The 15,818-nt window shown below is 38.6% G+C and overlaps 1 protein-coding gene across 2 annotated transcripts in view; it reads left to right on the forward strand.

Moving 5' to 3' along the window:
• Nucleotides 1–15,818, forward strand: part of stab1 (stabilin 1) — a 203,513-nt gene that overhangs the window by 129,202 nt on the left and 58,493 nt on the right. For both annotated transcript variants that reach the window (XM_062037804.1, XM_062037805.1), the window contains exons 51-52: nt 3,622–3,798; nt 12,566–12,655. In XM_062037804.1, the coding sequence (XP_061893788.1) occupies nt 3,622–3,798; nt 12,566–12,655 (267 nt within the window). The remainder of the gene's footprint in view (nt 1–3,621; nt 3,799–12,565; nt 12,656–15,818) is intronic.

Raw genomic sequence — 15,818 nt, forward strand, 5'->3', positions numbered from 1 at the left:
TGCATCCATCATCCAACATGCATCCATCATGCATCCAACATACATCCAACATGCATCCATCATGCATCCAACATTCTTCCATAATGCATCCAACATGCATCCAACATTCATCCAACATTCATCCAACATGCATCCAACATACATCCATCATGCATCCAACATGCATCCATCATGCATCCAACATCCATCCAACATGCATCCATCATGCATCCATCATCCAACATGCATCCAAAATCCATCCATCATGCATCCATCATGCATCCATCATCCAACATGCATCCATCATTCATCCAACATGCATCCATCATGAATCCATCATGCATCCATCATGCATCCAACATTCTTCCATAATGCATCCAACATGCATCCAGCATTCATCCATAATGCATCCATCATGCATCCAACATGCATCCATCATGCATCCAACATGCATCCATCATGCATCCAACATTCTTCCATAATGCATCCAACATTCATCCATAATGCATCCATCATGCATCCATCATGCATCCAACATGCATCCAACATGCATCCAGCATGCATCCATCATGCATCCAACATCCATCCATCATGCATCCAACATGCATCAATCATGCATCCAACATCCATCCATCATGCATCCAACATGCATCCATCATGCATCCAACATCCATCCATCATGCATCATCATGCATCCAACATGCATCCAACATCCGTCCAACATGCATCCATCATGCATCCAACATCCATCCATAATGCATCCAACATCCATCCATATTGCATCCAACATCCATCCATAATTCATCCAACATGAATCCATCATGCATCCAACATGCATCCAACATGCATCCAACATGCATCCAACATTCTTCCATAATGCATCCAACATTCATCCATAATGCATCCAGCATGCATCCATCATGCATCCATCGTGCATCCAATATGCATCCATCATGCATCCAACATGCATCCATAATGCATCCAACATTCATCCATAATGCATCCAACATGCATCCAGCATGCATCCATCATGCATCCAATATGCATCCATCATGCATCCAACATGCATCCATCATGTATCCAACATGCATCCAGCATGCATCCAACATGCATCCATCATGCATCCAACATGCATCCAACATCCATCATCATGCATCCAACATCCATCCATCATGCATCCAACATGCATCATCATACATCCAACATGCATCATCATACATCCAACATGCATCCATCATGCATCCATCATGCATCCAACATGCATCCATCATGCATCCATCATGCATCCAACATGCATCCATCATGCATCCAACATCCGTCCAACATGCATCCAACATCCGTCCATCATGCATCCAACATGCATCCATCATGCATCCATCATGCGCCCATACATCACGTACAGTCGTGGTCAAAAGTGTACATATACTTGTAAAGAACATAATGTCATGGCTGTCTTGAGTTTCCAATCATTTCTACAACTCTTGTTTGTGTGATGTAGTGATTGGAGCACATACTTGTTGGTCACAAAAAACATTCATGAAGTTTGCTTCTTTTATGAATTTATTATGGGTCTACTGAAAATGTGAGGGTCAAAAGTATACATACAGCAATGTTAATATTTGCTTACATGTCCCTTGGCAAGTTTCACTGCAATAAGGCGCTTTTGGTAGCCATCCACAAGCTTCTGCTTGAATTTTTGACCACTCCTCTTGACAAAATTGGTGCAGTTCAGCTAAATGTGTTGCTTTTCTGACATGGACTTGTTTCTTCAGCATTGTCCACACGTTTAAGTCAGGACTTTGGGAAGGCCATTCTAAAACCTTCATTCTAGCCTGATTTAGCCATTCCTTTACCACTTTTGAGGTGTGTTTGGGGTCATTGTCCTGTTGGAACACCCAACTGCGCCCAAGACCCAACCTCCGGGCTGATGATTTTAGCTTGTCCTGAAGAATTTCATTGTCCCATTTACTCTCTGTAAAGCAGCAGTTCCATTGGCAGCAAAACAGGCCCAGAGCATAATACTACCACCACCATGCTTGACGGTAGGCATTGTGTTCCTGGGATTAAAGGCCTCACCTTTTCTCCTCCAAACATATTGCTGGGTATTGTGGCCAAACAGCTCCATTTTTGTTTAATCTGACACCACATGGACAAAGATAAGACCTTCTGTCTTTAATTTGAAGTGGAGTAGTAATTGTTTTTCCGTACACCTAGTGACCACAATAATTCATCAAGTTAAGTTCATGACAGTAAGTTGAATGATGCGGACACGTTTGTTACTGCGACTTATGTGTGAAATGATTAACACATTACCGTAAAATATCAAATAATATTATTTAGCTCATTCACGTAAGAGACTAGACCAGTGGTCCCCAACCTTTTTGTCGCTTGAAAATTTGTCCCACGCACCGGGGGGTGGAATTTTTTATTTTATTTTATTTATTTTTTTTTTTTCATAAAGGAATACAATCATGTGTGTTTACGGACTGTATCCCTGCAGACTGTATTGATCTATATTGATATATAATGTATATATTGTGTTTTTTATGTTGATTTAATAAAAATTAAAAAATGTATTGCGCGGCCTGGTACCAATGGGTACCGGGCCGCGGCCCTGTGGTTGGGGACCACTGAACTAGACGTATAAGATTTCATGAGATTTAGCGATTAGGAGTGACAGATTGTTTGGTAAACGTATAGCATGTTCTATATGTTATAGTTATTTGAATGACTCTTACCATAATATGTTACGTTAACATACCAGGCACCTTCTCAGTTGGTGATTTATGCCTCATATAACGTACACTTATTCAGCCTGTTGTTCACTATTCTTTACTTTTTTTAAATTGCCTTTCAAATGTCTATTCTTGGTGTTGGCTTTTATCAAATAAATTTCCTCAAAAAATGCAACTTATATGTTTTTTTCCTTCTTTATTATGCATTTTCGGCCGTGCGACTTATACCCCGGAGCGACTTATACTCCGAAAAATACGGTAGTAATTGTTTTTCCGTACACCTAGTGACCACAATAATTCATCAAGTGACAGTAAGTTGAATGATGCGGACACGTTTGTTACTGGATACTTTCTAATACGCTTTTGACCACAGAACGTATTATTTTTGTCCATGTTATGTCAGATGAAACAAAAATGGAGCTGTTTGGCCACAATACCCAGCAATATATTTGGAGGAGTAAAGGTGAGGCCTTTAATCCCAGGAACACCATTCCTACCGTCAAGCATGGTGGTGGTAGTATTATGCTCTGGCCCTGTTTTGCTGCCAATGGAACTGGTGCTTTACAGAGAGTAAATGGGACAATGAAAAAGGAGGATTACCTCCAAATTCTTCAGGACAAGCTAAAATCATCAGCCCGGAGGTTGGGTCTTGGGCGCAGTTGGGTGTTCCATCAGGACAATGACCCCAAACACACGTCAAAAGTGGTAAAGGAATGGCTAAATCAGGCTAGAATGAAGGTTTTAGAATGGCCTTCCCAAAGTCCTGACTTAAACGTGTGGACAATGCTGAAGAAACAAGTCCATGTCAGAAAACCAACAAATTTAGCTGAACTGCACCAATTTTGCAAAAGAGTTGCACGTGTTAAAGTCATCCATGACGTCTTACTGCTGCATGTTCCATTCGCAGAGTGCGGGATTGCTCCCGGTGCTGCAGATGTCCATCCACCAGCCCTTCACCATGTTCTGGCCCACGGACCAGGCCCTCGGCTCCCTGCCGCCCGAAAGACAGCGCTGGCTCTCCAGTCCTGACAACCAAGAGAAGCTGGCGGCCATCGTCAAAGCCCACATCGTACGCAACTCCAAGGTGGGAAGCGTTCATTCGCATTAGCAATACGGTGGTACCTCAACTTAAGAGTGTTTGGAGGTAAGAGCTGTCACTGGGATAATTGTTCTGCTTTAAAGGGGAACTGCACTTTTTTTATTTGTTTTATTTTGCCTACCGTTCACCATCATTATGAGAGACAAAAACACGCGTCTTTTAAATTGATTGTAATTTATTTCAATTGGAGGCGTTGATTTGAGATAAAAAGTGTTTTTGATTTATGCCAGGGGTGTCCACATCTTTTAACACACATTCTAAAATTACTATTAAAAAAGCTACAATATATAAAATACAAAAAAGTCTTATAAAATATTAAATATATAAGAAAACATTTGAAAATTTAAAAACATTTGCAACAAAAAAAATTGCAATGTTGACTCTAATAAATAAAATACAAATATATATATAAATATAAAAATTAAAAATAAGTCAACAAAGACTGTCAGCCATCCGTAAACTTAAAGGCCTACTGAAAGCCACTACTACCAACCACGCAGTCTGATAGTTTATATATCAATGATGAAATCTTAACATTGCAACACATGCCAATACGGCCGGGTTAACTTATAAAGTGCAATTTTAAAATTCCCGCCACACTTCCGGTTGAAAAACTCCTTTGGATATGATTTATGCGCGTGACGTCACAAAATCCACGGAAGTGGTTGTACCCCATCGGACCCGATACAAAAACCTCTTGTTTTCTTCGACAAAATTCCGCAGTATTCTGGACATCTGTGTTAGTGAATCTTTTGCAATTTGTTTAATGAACAATGGAGGCTGCAAAGAAGAACGTTGTAGGTGGGATCGATCTGTGTATTAGCGGCTAAGTACAATACTTACAGCAACACAACAAGGACTACTTACTACGCCTAGCTGATGCTTGCCGCCAAACCCACGGATGAAGTCCTTCGTCGCGCCGTCGATCGCTGGAACGCAGGTGAGCACGGCTGTTGATGGGAAGATGAGGGCTGGCTGGCGTAGGTGGAGCGCTAATGTTTTTATCATAGTTCTGTGAGGTCCGGTTGCTAAGTTGCTAAATTAGCCTTAGCGTCGTTAGCAACAGCATTGTTAAGCCTTACCAGGCTGAGAATTTTTAACCGTGTAGTTACATGTACATGGTTTAATAGTATTGTTGATCTTCTGTCTATCCTTCCAGTCAGGTGTTTATGTATTTTGTTTCTATCTTCATTTGAGAACGATGCTATCACGTTAGCTCAGTAGCTAAGTGTGTCACCGATGTATTGTCGTGGAGATAAAAGTCACTTTGAATGTCCATTTCGCGTGCTCGACTCTCATTTTCAAGAGGATATAGTATCCGAGGTGGTTTAAAATACAAATCCGTGATCCACAATAGAAAAAGGAGAGAGTGTGTAATCCAATGAGCCAGCTTGTACCTAAGTTACGGTCAGAGCGAAAAAAGATACGTCCTGCACTGCCTCTCTAGTCCTTCACTGTAACGTTCCTCATCTACGAATCTTTCATCCTCGCTCAAATTAATGGCGTAATCGTCGCTTTGTCGCTCCGAATCTCTCTCGCTCCATTGTAAACAACGGGGAATTGTGAGGAATACTAGCTCCTGTGACGTCACGCTACTTCCGGTACAGGCAAGGCTTTTTTTTATCAGCGAGCAAAAGTTGCGAACTTTATCGTCGATTTTCTCTACTAAATCCTTTCAGCAAAAATATGGCAATATCGCGAAATGATCAAGTATGACACATAGAATGGATCTGCTATTCCCGTTTAAATAAAAAAAATTCATTTCAGTAGGCCTTTAAAGACTATACGTTGAACCTCACCTCCTGTTATTACTTTACCAAAGCATTGTTCAACCCATCCTTATGTACTGTTCCACATAAGGATGGAAAAGTACATACCAAACTCACACGCATTACAAACATAGCAGCTAAAATCATCGGCCTACCCACACCCAACATTTCAGCTTTAAACCACAGGTCCATCATTCGACTGGCAAACACGATAGTCCAGGATATCACTCACCCACTACACCAGGGGTCACCAACCTTTTTGAAAGCAAGAGCTACTTCTTGGGTACTGATTAATGCGAAGGGCTACCAGTTTGATACACACTTAAATAAATTGCTAGAAATAGCCAATTTGCTCAATTTACCTTTAACTCTATGTTATTATTAATAATTAATGATATTTACACTTAATTGAACGGTTTAAAAGAGGAGAAAACACGAAAAAAATGACTATTAAATTTTGAAACATAGTTTATCTTCAATTTCCACTCTTTAAAATTCAACCGAAAAAAAGAAGAGAAAAACTAGCTAATTCGAATCTTTTTGAAAAAAATACAAAAATAATTTATGGAACATCATTAGTAATTTTTATTGATTAAGATTAATTTTAGAATTTTGATGACATGTTTTAAATAGGTTAAAATCCAATCTACACTTTGTTAGAATATATAACAAATTGGACCAAGCGATGAGGTGGCGACTTGTCCAGGGTGTACCCCGCCTTCCGCCCGATTGTAGCTGAGATAGGCTCCAGCGCCCCCGTGACCCCAAAGGGAATAAGCGGTAGAAAATGGATGGATGGATGGATGGACCAAGCTATATTTCTAACAAAGACAAATCATTATTTCTTCTAGATTTTCCCGAACAAAAATTTTAAAATAAATTCAAAAGACTTTGAAATAAGATTTAAATTTGATTCTACAGATTTTCTAGATTTGCCAGAATAATTTTTTTGAATTTCAATCATAATAAGTTTGAAGAAATATTTCACAAATATTCTTCGTCGAAAAAACAGAAACTAAAATGAAGAATTAAATTAAAATGTATTTATTATTCTTTACAATAAAAAAAATAAATTTACTTGAACATTGATTTAAATTGTCAGGAAAGAAGAGGAAGGAATTTAAAAGGTAAAAAGGTATATGTGTTTAAAAATCCTAAAATCATTTTTAAGGTTGTATTTTTTCTCTAAAATTGTCTTTCTGAAAGTTATAAGAAGCAAAGTAAAAAAAATGTATGAATTTATTTAAACAAGTGAAGACCAAGTCTTTAAAATATTTTCTTGGATTTTCAAATTCTATTTGAGTTTTGTCTCTCTTAGAATTAAAAATGTCAGGGAAAGCGAGACCAGCTTGCTAGTAAATAAATACAATTTAAAAAATAGAGGCAGCTCACTGGTAAGTGCTGCTATTTGAGCTATTTTTAGAACAGGCCGGCGGGCTACTAATCTGGTCCTTACGGGCTACCTGGTGCCCCGGGCACCACGTTGGTGACCCCTGCACTACACCAATTCATCATCCCACTACCATCAGGGCGCAGGTACAGAACCATCAAATTCCGGGGGGCCCGCCAGGAAAAGCCTTATCCCTGCAGCTATAGCCTCCATTAACAGCAGGCCCGGCCGACCTGTCTGACAAGCCTGTAAATGTGTGTTAGTCATGTATGATGTCTTTTTGTTATTTTTGTTTCGTGATGTATAATGTCTATTGTGCAAATGTACGGCAGTGAAAATGAATTTCCCCAACGGGGACCAATAAGTCTAAATCTAAAAATCTAACAAAGCTGCCATGCAGGCTGTTTTTTTTTGTTTTTTTTACATTAAAACTGTCATCGCTCAAAAAATAATAATGCTCCAATTACCTTACATCATATACATACTTCTCTTTGGAATATTTTTTTGGGGAAAAATATTAAATATTTAGTGTGTTTGCTATGAAAATAATGACAAAAAGAGCGTCAAACAAACAAACAAAAAAAAACACAAAAAAAAACAAAAAAAACTCAGTAGCGGCAGCCAATCCAGAGGGCGCTTAAAGGCCTACTAAAATGACATTTTTTTATTTAAACGGGGATAGCAGATCTATTCTATGTGTCATACTTGATCATTTCGCGATATTGCCATATTTTTGCTGAAAGGATTTAGTATAGAACAACGTCGATAAAGATCGCAACTTTTGGTATCTGATAAAAAAAGGCTTGCCCCTACCGGAAGTAGCGTGACGTAGTCAGTTGAACATATATGCAAAGTTCCCTATTGTTTACAATGATGGCCGCCAGAAGTGAGAGAGATTCGGACCGAGAAAGCGACGATTTCCCCATTAATTTGAGCGAGGATGAAATATTTTTAAATGAGGAAAGTGCAAGTGAAGGACTAGTGGGGAGTTGAAGCTATTCAGATAGGGAAGATGCTGTGAGAGCCGGGGGTGACCTGATATTCAGCTGGGAATGACTACAACAGTAAATAAACACAAGACATATATATACTCTATTAGCCACAACACAACCAGGCTTATATTTAATATGCCACAAATTAATCCCGCATAAAAACACCTCCTAGCTAGCTCCTAGCTACTAGCTCGAGCTAGTTATAGCTCGAGCGGGTAATATGGACGGGATCCTGTATATATAACCCGCCAATACAATTCAAACACCTGCACAACACACACACTCACTCAGCCCAAACAACCGTTCACCTAACCCAAGGTTCATAAAGCTTATATATTTAATCAAAGTTACGTACATGACACGCACGTACGGGCAAGCAATCAAATGTTTGGAAGCGCGCGGGTGGGACCTGATATTCAGCTGGGAATGACTACAACAGTAAATAAACACAAGACATATATATACTCTATTAGCCACAACACAACCAGGCTTATATTTAATATGCCACAAATTAATCCTAATGCTAGCTACTAGCTCGAGCTAGTTATAGCAAGCGATCAAATGTTTGGAAGCGCAGCTGTGTACTCACGTTATCGCAACTGTGTATCCAAATCAAAGTCCTCCTGGTAAGAGTCTCTGTTGTCCGAGTTCTTCCATCTTGACGGCATCTTTCGGGAATGTAAACAAAGAAGCGCCGGCTGTGTACGTGTTGTTGCTGACTTCCCTCGCAAAATAGACACTTCGCACCGACAACTTTCTTCTTTGCTTGCTCAGCTTCTTTCTCCATAATGCAATGAACAAATTGCAACAGATTCCCCAACACAGATGTCCAGAATACTGTGGAATAATGAGATGAAAACAGAGCTATTTCGTATTGACTTCAATGGTGTCCGAATACTTCCGTTTCAATGATTGACGTCACGCGCATACGTCAACCCTCAGAGGCGTTTCGAACCGGAAGTTTAGCGGGAAATTTAAAATTGCACTTTATAAGTTAACCCGGCCGTATTGGCATGTGTTGCAATGTTAAGATTTCATCATTGATATATAAACTATCAGACTGCGTGGTCGGTAGTAGTGGCTTTCAGTAGGCCTTTAAAGTCAGCTGACACGTCATAAACACTGTCATGTGTGACGTGGCTTACACTTGAATTGCTATTGCGACATCCAGTGGACACGTTTAGAACAACAGTTTCTTTCATCCATCCATTTTCTACCGCTTGTCCCTTTTGGGGTTGCGGGGGGGTGCTGGAGCCTATCTCAGCTGCATTCGGGCGGAAGGCGGGGTACACCCTGGACAAGTCGCTATCTCATCACAGGGCCAACACAGATAGACAGACAACATTCACACTCACATTCAAAATTGTAGCTCATTTTTATATTTTGGAAAACTCCTCTTGTGGGCCGGATTAAACATGTTGATTTGGCCCACGGGCATACTTGCCAACCCTCCCGTTTTTAGCGGGAGAATCCCGGTGTTCAGCGCCTCTCCCGACAACCTCCCGGCAGAGATTTTCTCCCGAAAAAACTCCCGGTATTCAGCCGGAGCTGGAGGCCACGCCCCCTCCAGCTCAATGCGGACCTGAGACTGAGTGGGGACAGCCTGTTCTCACGTCCGCTTTCCCACAATATAAACAGCTTGCATACTTGCCAACCCTCCCGTTTTTAGCGGGAGAATCCCGATATTCAGCGCCTCTACCGACAACCTCCCAGCAGAGATTTTCTCCCGACAAACTCCCGGTATTCAGCCGGAGCTGGAGGCCACGCCCCCTCCAGCTCAATGCGGACCTGAGACTGAGTGGGGACAGCCTGTCCTCACGTCCGCTTTCCCACAAAATAAACAGCTTGCCTGCCCAAAGACGTCATAACATCTAGGGCTTTTATAGAGTGCACAACTGCGCACACAACAAGGAGACGAAGCAGAAGAACGAGGAAATTACAGACATGGCGGCCGAAATGATATACTCATCATGAACGGAGAAGTTAAACAGGACAATACTGCCATCTAATGGATAGCCACTGGAACACTGAAATTCAAGTATTTTTTTTTCTTCTATGTAAAAAAATAAAATAAAAAATATATAAATATATATAGCTAGAATTCACTGAAAGTCAAGTATTTCATACACACACATATATATATATATATATATATATATATATATATATATATATATATATATATATATATATATATATATATATATATATATATATATATATATATGAAATATATATGAAATACTCGAGTTGGTGAATTCTAGCTGTAAATAACCACGCCCCCCCCACCTCCCGATATTGGAGGTCTCAAGGTTGGCAAGTATGCTTGCGGGCCGTACGTTTGACACCCCTGTCTTGGATAGAAAACATCAACCTCTGCAGCTCCATCAGTGAGCTGCAGTGTAACTAAAATGACCTTTACTTCCCATCTCACTTTATCCTTTGTGTGTGTGCGTGCGTGTGTGTGTGTGTTCTGGCAATGCTTACTTAATGGGGACATCGCTCTGTTTACACCATGAGTCACCAACGCGGTGCCCGCGGGCACCAGGTAGCCCGTAAGGACCAGATGAGTAGCCCGCTGGCCTGTTCTAAAAATAGCTCAAATAGCAGCACTTACCAGTGAGCTGCCTCTATTTTTTAAATTGTATTTATTTACTAGTGTGACAGTCCTAACTGTCGTGCGGGTTCTCAGGACCATCCAGGGAAGACATTGTCGTGAGACGGTTTAGACTTCTTTATTATTTCAATCACAGAGTCTTTTGCGTGCTTTTCAGCAGCTGCCTTTTTTCTCACGTGAGCACATGAATGGTTTCCTCCCGTCCGCCGTTTGCGTGGCAGCAGAGGATGGTTTCCTCCCGTCCGCCGTCTCCTCCCTTGATGTTCACGTCTCTCACCCTTTTATACGGTCCGAGAGGGTGATTGCACTGTCCACAGCTGCGCGCTCCACCCACCTTATGCTGATCGCGGCGTCGCTCCCAGCGCACCTCGCCATGCCGCTCGCTCGTCCACGCCTCCTCGCCGCCATCTTGGAGCGGGCGCCGTCGGTCCGCCGGCCCCGCCTCCCCACAACTAGCAAGCTGGTCTCGCTTTGTTCAACATTTTTAATTCTAAGAGAGACAAAACTCAAATAGAATTTGAAAATCCAAGAAAATATTTTAAAGACTTGGTCTTCACTTGTTTAAATAAATTCATTTATTTTTTTACTTTGCTTCTTATAACTTTCAGAAAGACAATTTTAGAGAAAAAAATACAACCTTAAAAATGATTTTAGGATTTTTATACACATATACCTTTTGACCTTTTAAATTCCTTCCTCTTCTTTCCTGACAATTTAAATCAATGTTCAAGTAAATTTATTTTTTTTATTGTAAAGAATAATAAATAAGTTTTAATGTAATTCTTCATTTTAGCTTCTGTTTTTTAGACGAAGAATATTTGTGAAATATTTCTCCAAACTTATTATGATTAAAATTCAAAAAAAATATTCTGTCAAATCTAGAAAATCTGTAGAATCAAATTTAAATCTTATTTCAAAGTCTTTTGAATTTCTTTTAAAATTTTTGTTCTGGAAAATCTAGAAGAAATAATGATTTGTCTTGGTTAGAAATATAGCTTGGTCCAATTTGTTATATATTCTAACAAAGTGCAGATTGGATTTTAACCTATTTAAAACATGTCATCAAAATTCTAAAATTAATCTTAATCAGGAAAAATGACTAATGATGTTCCATAAATTATTTTTTTTATTTTATATGAGTTATTTGTACAAACATGGTGCAAAGTAATTCATGATTTGTTAAAAAAAAATGTTAGTGGCTAGCTAGTTAAAATGGGATATTGTGATTTCACAAGACTGTCTTAGAAGTGATCATTTGAAAATGTTCAATTTGAAAAATGTGCACTTAGAGAAAATATAAAAATAAAGTGTTGCATATTGATATTTATCTGTTTAGATACAGTATATATTTCATGTGAGAAATCATTAAGATGATCAGTGTTTCCACAAAGATAAATATCATTAATTATTAATAATAACATAGAGTTAAAGGTAAATTGAGCAAATTGGCTATTTCTGGCAATTTATTTAAGTGTGTATCAAACTGGTAGCCCTTCGCATTAATCAGTATCCAAGAAGTAGCTCTTGGTTTCAAAAAGGTTGGTGACCCCTGGTTTACACAGTCACCTTTAGGGGACGTCTGACGGTATGGGGACAAAAAAACAGGTCCCTTAAAGGGAAACCTTTTTAAATGATTCTGAGGATCATGTCATATTTAATTTGGACATATTTTTTTTTGTTTTTAAATGGTCCTCAGTAGTCACGTACAAATTTGTGTGAAATACGCAAAATTATTTAAATTTTCTCCCCATGAACCATATTAACTGTTTTTCCCCAGGGTCCCCAGTAAGAATGATCAGCACATTACTTCATCAATCGAGAGATTTAAAGACGTGTATGAGCTAACTGGGCAGTGGCCATTTTACCTATTTTTTATGCCTCCACAACCTGTAGAAAGGGTGGTCCCCACAAGTGATGATCAAAAACTTGGTCCCCATTCCAAATGATAACCAGTATGTGTGTGTGTGTGTGTGTGTGTGTGTAGATCCTGGATGTCAGTCAGCCGGGTCCAAACACGTGGTTCCGCACCATGCATGGATCAAAAATCAAATACTCCTGTGACAAGACTCTAGTGGTAAGAACTCACTCACTCACTCACTCACTCACTCCAGTGGTCCGTGTTGCTACAGCAACTTTGTCCCGGCATTGCCATGGTGATGTTATTTTAGACCGGGTGTCAGCAACCCGCGGCTCTTGGCTCATTAGCGGCGTCCTAATGGCTCCCTGGAACGTTTTGAAAAATGTGTGAAAATGGAAAAAGATGAGGGGAAAACATTTATTTTTTGTTTTAATATGGTTTCTGTAGGAGGACAAACATGACACAAACCTTCCTATATTGTTAGAAATCCCACTGCTTATTCTAAACATTAGGGATGTCCGATAATGGCTTTTTGCCGATATCCGATATCCCGATATTGTCCAACTCTTTAATTACCGATACCGATATCAACCGATATATACAGTCGTGGAATTAACACATTATTATGCCTAATTTGGACAACCAGGTATGGTGAAGATAAGGTACTTTTTTTAAAAAATGAATAAAATAAAATAAGATAAATAAATTAAAAACATTTTCTTGAATAAGAAAGAAAGTAAAACAATATAAAAACAGTTACATAGAAACTAGTAATTAATGAAAATGAGTAACATTAACTGTTAAAGGTTAGTACTATTAGTGGACCAGCATCACGCACAATCATGTGTGCTTACGGACTGTATCCCTTGCAGACTGTATTGATATATATTGATATATAATGTAGGAACCAGAATATTAATAACAGAAAGAAACAACCCTTTTGTGTGAATGAGGAGGGAGGTTTTTTGGGTTGGTGCATTAATTGTAAGTGTATCTTGTGTTTTTTATGTTGATTTAATTAAAAAAAACAAAAAAAAAAAAAAAAAACGATACCGATAATAAAAAAAACGATACCCATAATTTCCGATATTACATTTTAACGCATTTATCGGCCGATAATATCGGCAGGCCAATATTATCGGACATCCCTACTAAACATGCTTCACTGATGAGAGTACCGTATTTTTCGGAGTATAAGTCGCTCCGGAGTATAAGTTGCACCTGCCGAAAATGCATAATAAAGAAGGAAAAAAACATATATAAGTCGCATTTTTTGGGGAAATGTATTTGATAAAAGCCAACACCAAGAATAGACATTTGAAAGGCAATTTAAAATGTCTAAAGAATAGTGAACAACAGGCTGAATAAGTGTACGTTATATGAGGCATAAATAACCAACTGGTATGTTAACGTAACATATTATGGTAAGAGTCATTCAAATAACTATAACATATAGAACATGCTATACGTTTACCAAACAATCTGTCACTCCTAATCGCTAAATCCCATGAAATCTTATACGTCTAGTCTCTTACGTGAATGAGATCAATAATATTTGATATTTTACGCTAATGTGTTAAGAATTTCACACATAAGTCGCTCCTGAGTGTAAGTCGCACCCCCGGCCAAACTATGAAAAAAACTGCGACTTATAGTCCGAAAAATACGGTATTAGGCTAGCGCCGTTTTGTCCTACTAATTTCAGCGGTCCTTGAACTCCCCGTGGTTTGTTTGCATGTACAACTTTCTCCGACGCTGCCACAGAAAGACCTGTTTCATGCCACTCCTTTGTCTCATTTTGTCCACCACACGTTTTATGCTGTGCGTGAATGCACAAAAGTGGGCTTTGTTGATGTTATTGACTTGTGTGGAGCGCTAAATCAGGCATTTTTGGTCAGTGCATGACCGCAAGCTAATCGATGCTAAAATGCTATTTAGGCTAGAAAGAGGTTCCGCAGCCTCCGCAGCAGAACCTCCAGGTTCTGTAACAGCTTCTTCCCTCAGGCCGTAAGACTCTTGAAAGCATCATAACAATCCCCTCAATTCCCCCCCAAAAATGGATTAACTGGCTGGAATATAAAGACAATATAACATACATCCATAAATGTGAATGTGTATGCAAAAGTGCAATATATTTATCTGTACAGTAATCTATTTATTTATATCCGCACCTTATTGCTCTTTTATCCTGCACTACCACGAGCTAATGTAACAAAATTCCGTTCTTATCTGTACTGTAAAGTTCAAATTTGAATGACAATAAAAGGAAGTCTAAGTCTGTATGTACATATTGCATCATCATGCCTCGTTTGTAGGTATATTTGAGCTCATTTTATTTCCTTTACTTATGTCCTCTGTGTATTTCATTTATATTTGCATGTGTCGTGACACATTATCTGGATGTAATATTGGCTGCATTTCTCATAGTTGTTTGTGTGTCATGTTGTTCCAGACCACAGCAAACAGTACCCAGCTTGCAAAGATTGTAATAAATCCATTAGAAGATGTTTCCTTTAACTTGGACACACACATCTATACCTTTTGGCCATTCTGAGTTAGTCATTTCCAGGAGTTATCTCACTTTCTGAGAATTCTCCATTTTACTAATGTAATATTACATTTCAACATTCCTGTCAACGAAGATTTGCTTCAGCCTGCGACACATTTTGATAGTAATATACTAATGTATATATACTAATATAGCTAATATAGACACATCATGTGTTGTCTTCATTATAACACTTATAGAAGACTTTTAAAGTCATTTTGATAGTAGGCTAATATATCTAATATAGACACTTACATCATGTGTTGCCTTCATTATAACACTTATATAAGGCTTTTAAAGTCATTTTGATAGTAGGCTAATATAGACACTTACATCATGTGTTGCCTTCATTATAACACTTATATAAGGCTTTTAAAGTCATTTTGATAGTAGGCTAATATATCTAATATAGACACTTACATCATGTGTTGCCTTCATTATAGCACTTATATAAGGCTTTTAAAGACATTTTGATAGTAGGCTAATATAGCTAATATAGACACTTACATAATGTGTTGTCTTCATTATAACACTTATATAAGACTTTTAAAGTCATTTTTATAGTAGGCTAATATAGCTAATATAGACACTTACATCATGTGTTGCCTTCATTATAACACTTATATAAGGCTTTTAAAGACATTTTGATAGTAGGCTAATATAACTAATATAGACACTTACACCATGTGTTGCCTTCATTATAACACTTATATAAGACATTTAAAGTCATTTTTGATAGTAGGCTAATATAGACACTTACACCATGTGTTGTCTTCATTATAACACTTATATAGGACTTTTAAAGCCATTTTGATAGTAGGCTAATATAGA

This window comes from Entelurus aequoreus, linkage group LG26 (genome assembly GCF_033978785.1).
Source record: "Entelurus aequoreus isolate RoL-2023_Sb linkage group LG26, RoL_Eaeq_v1.1, whole genome shotgun sequence".
In the NCBI taxonomy this organism is placed as follows: Eukaryota; Metazoa; Chordata; class Actinopteri; order Syngnathiformes; family Syngnathidae; genus Entelurus; species Entelurus aequoreus.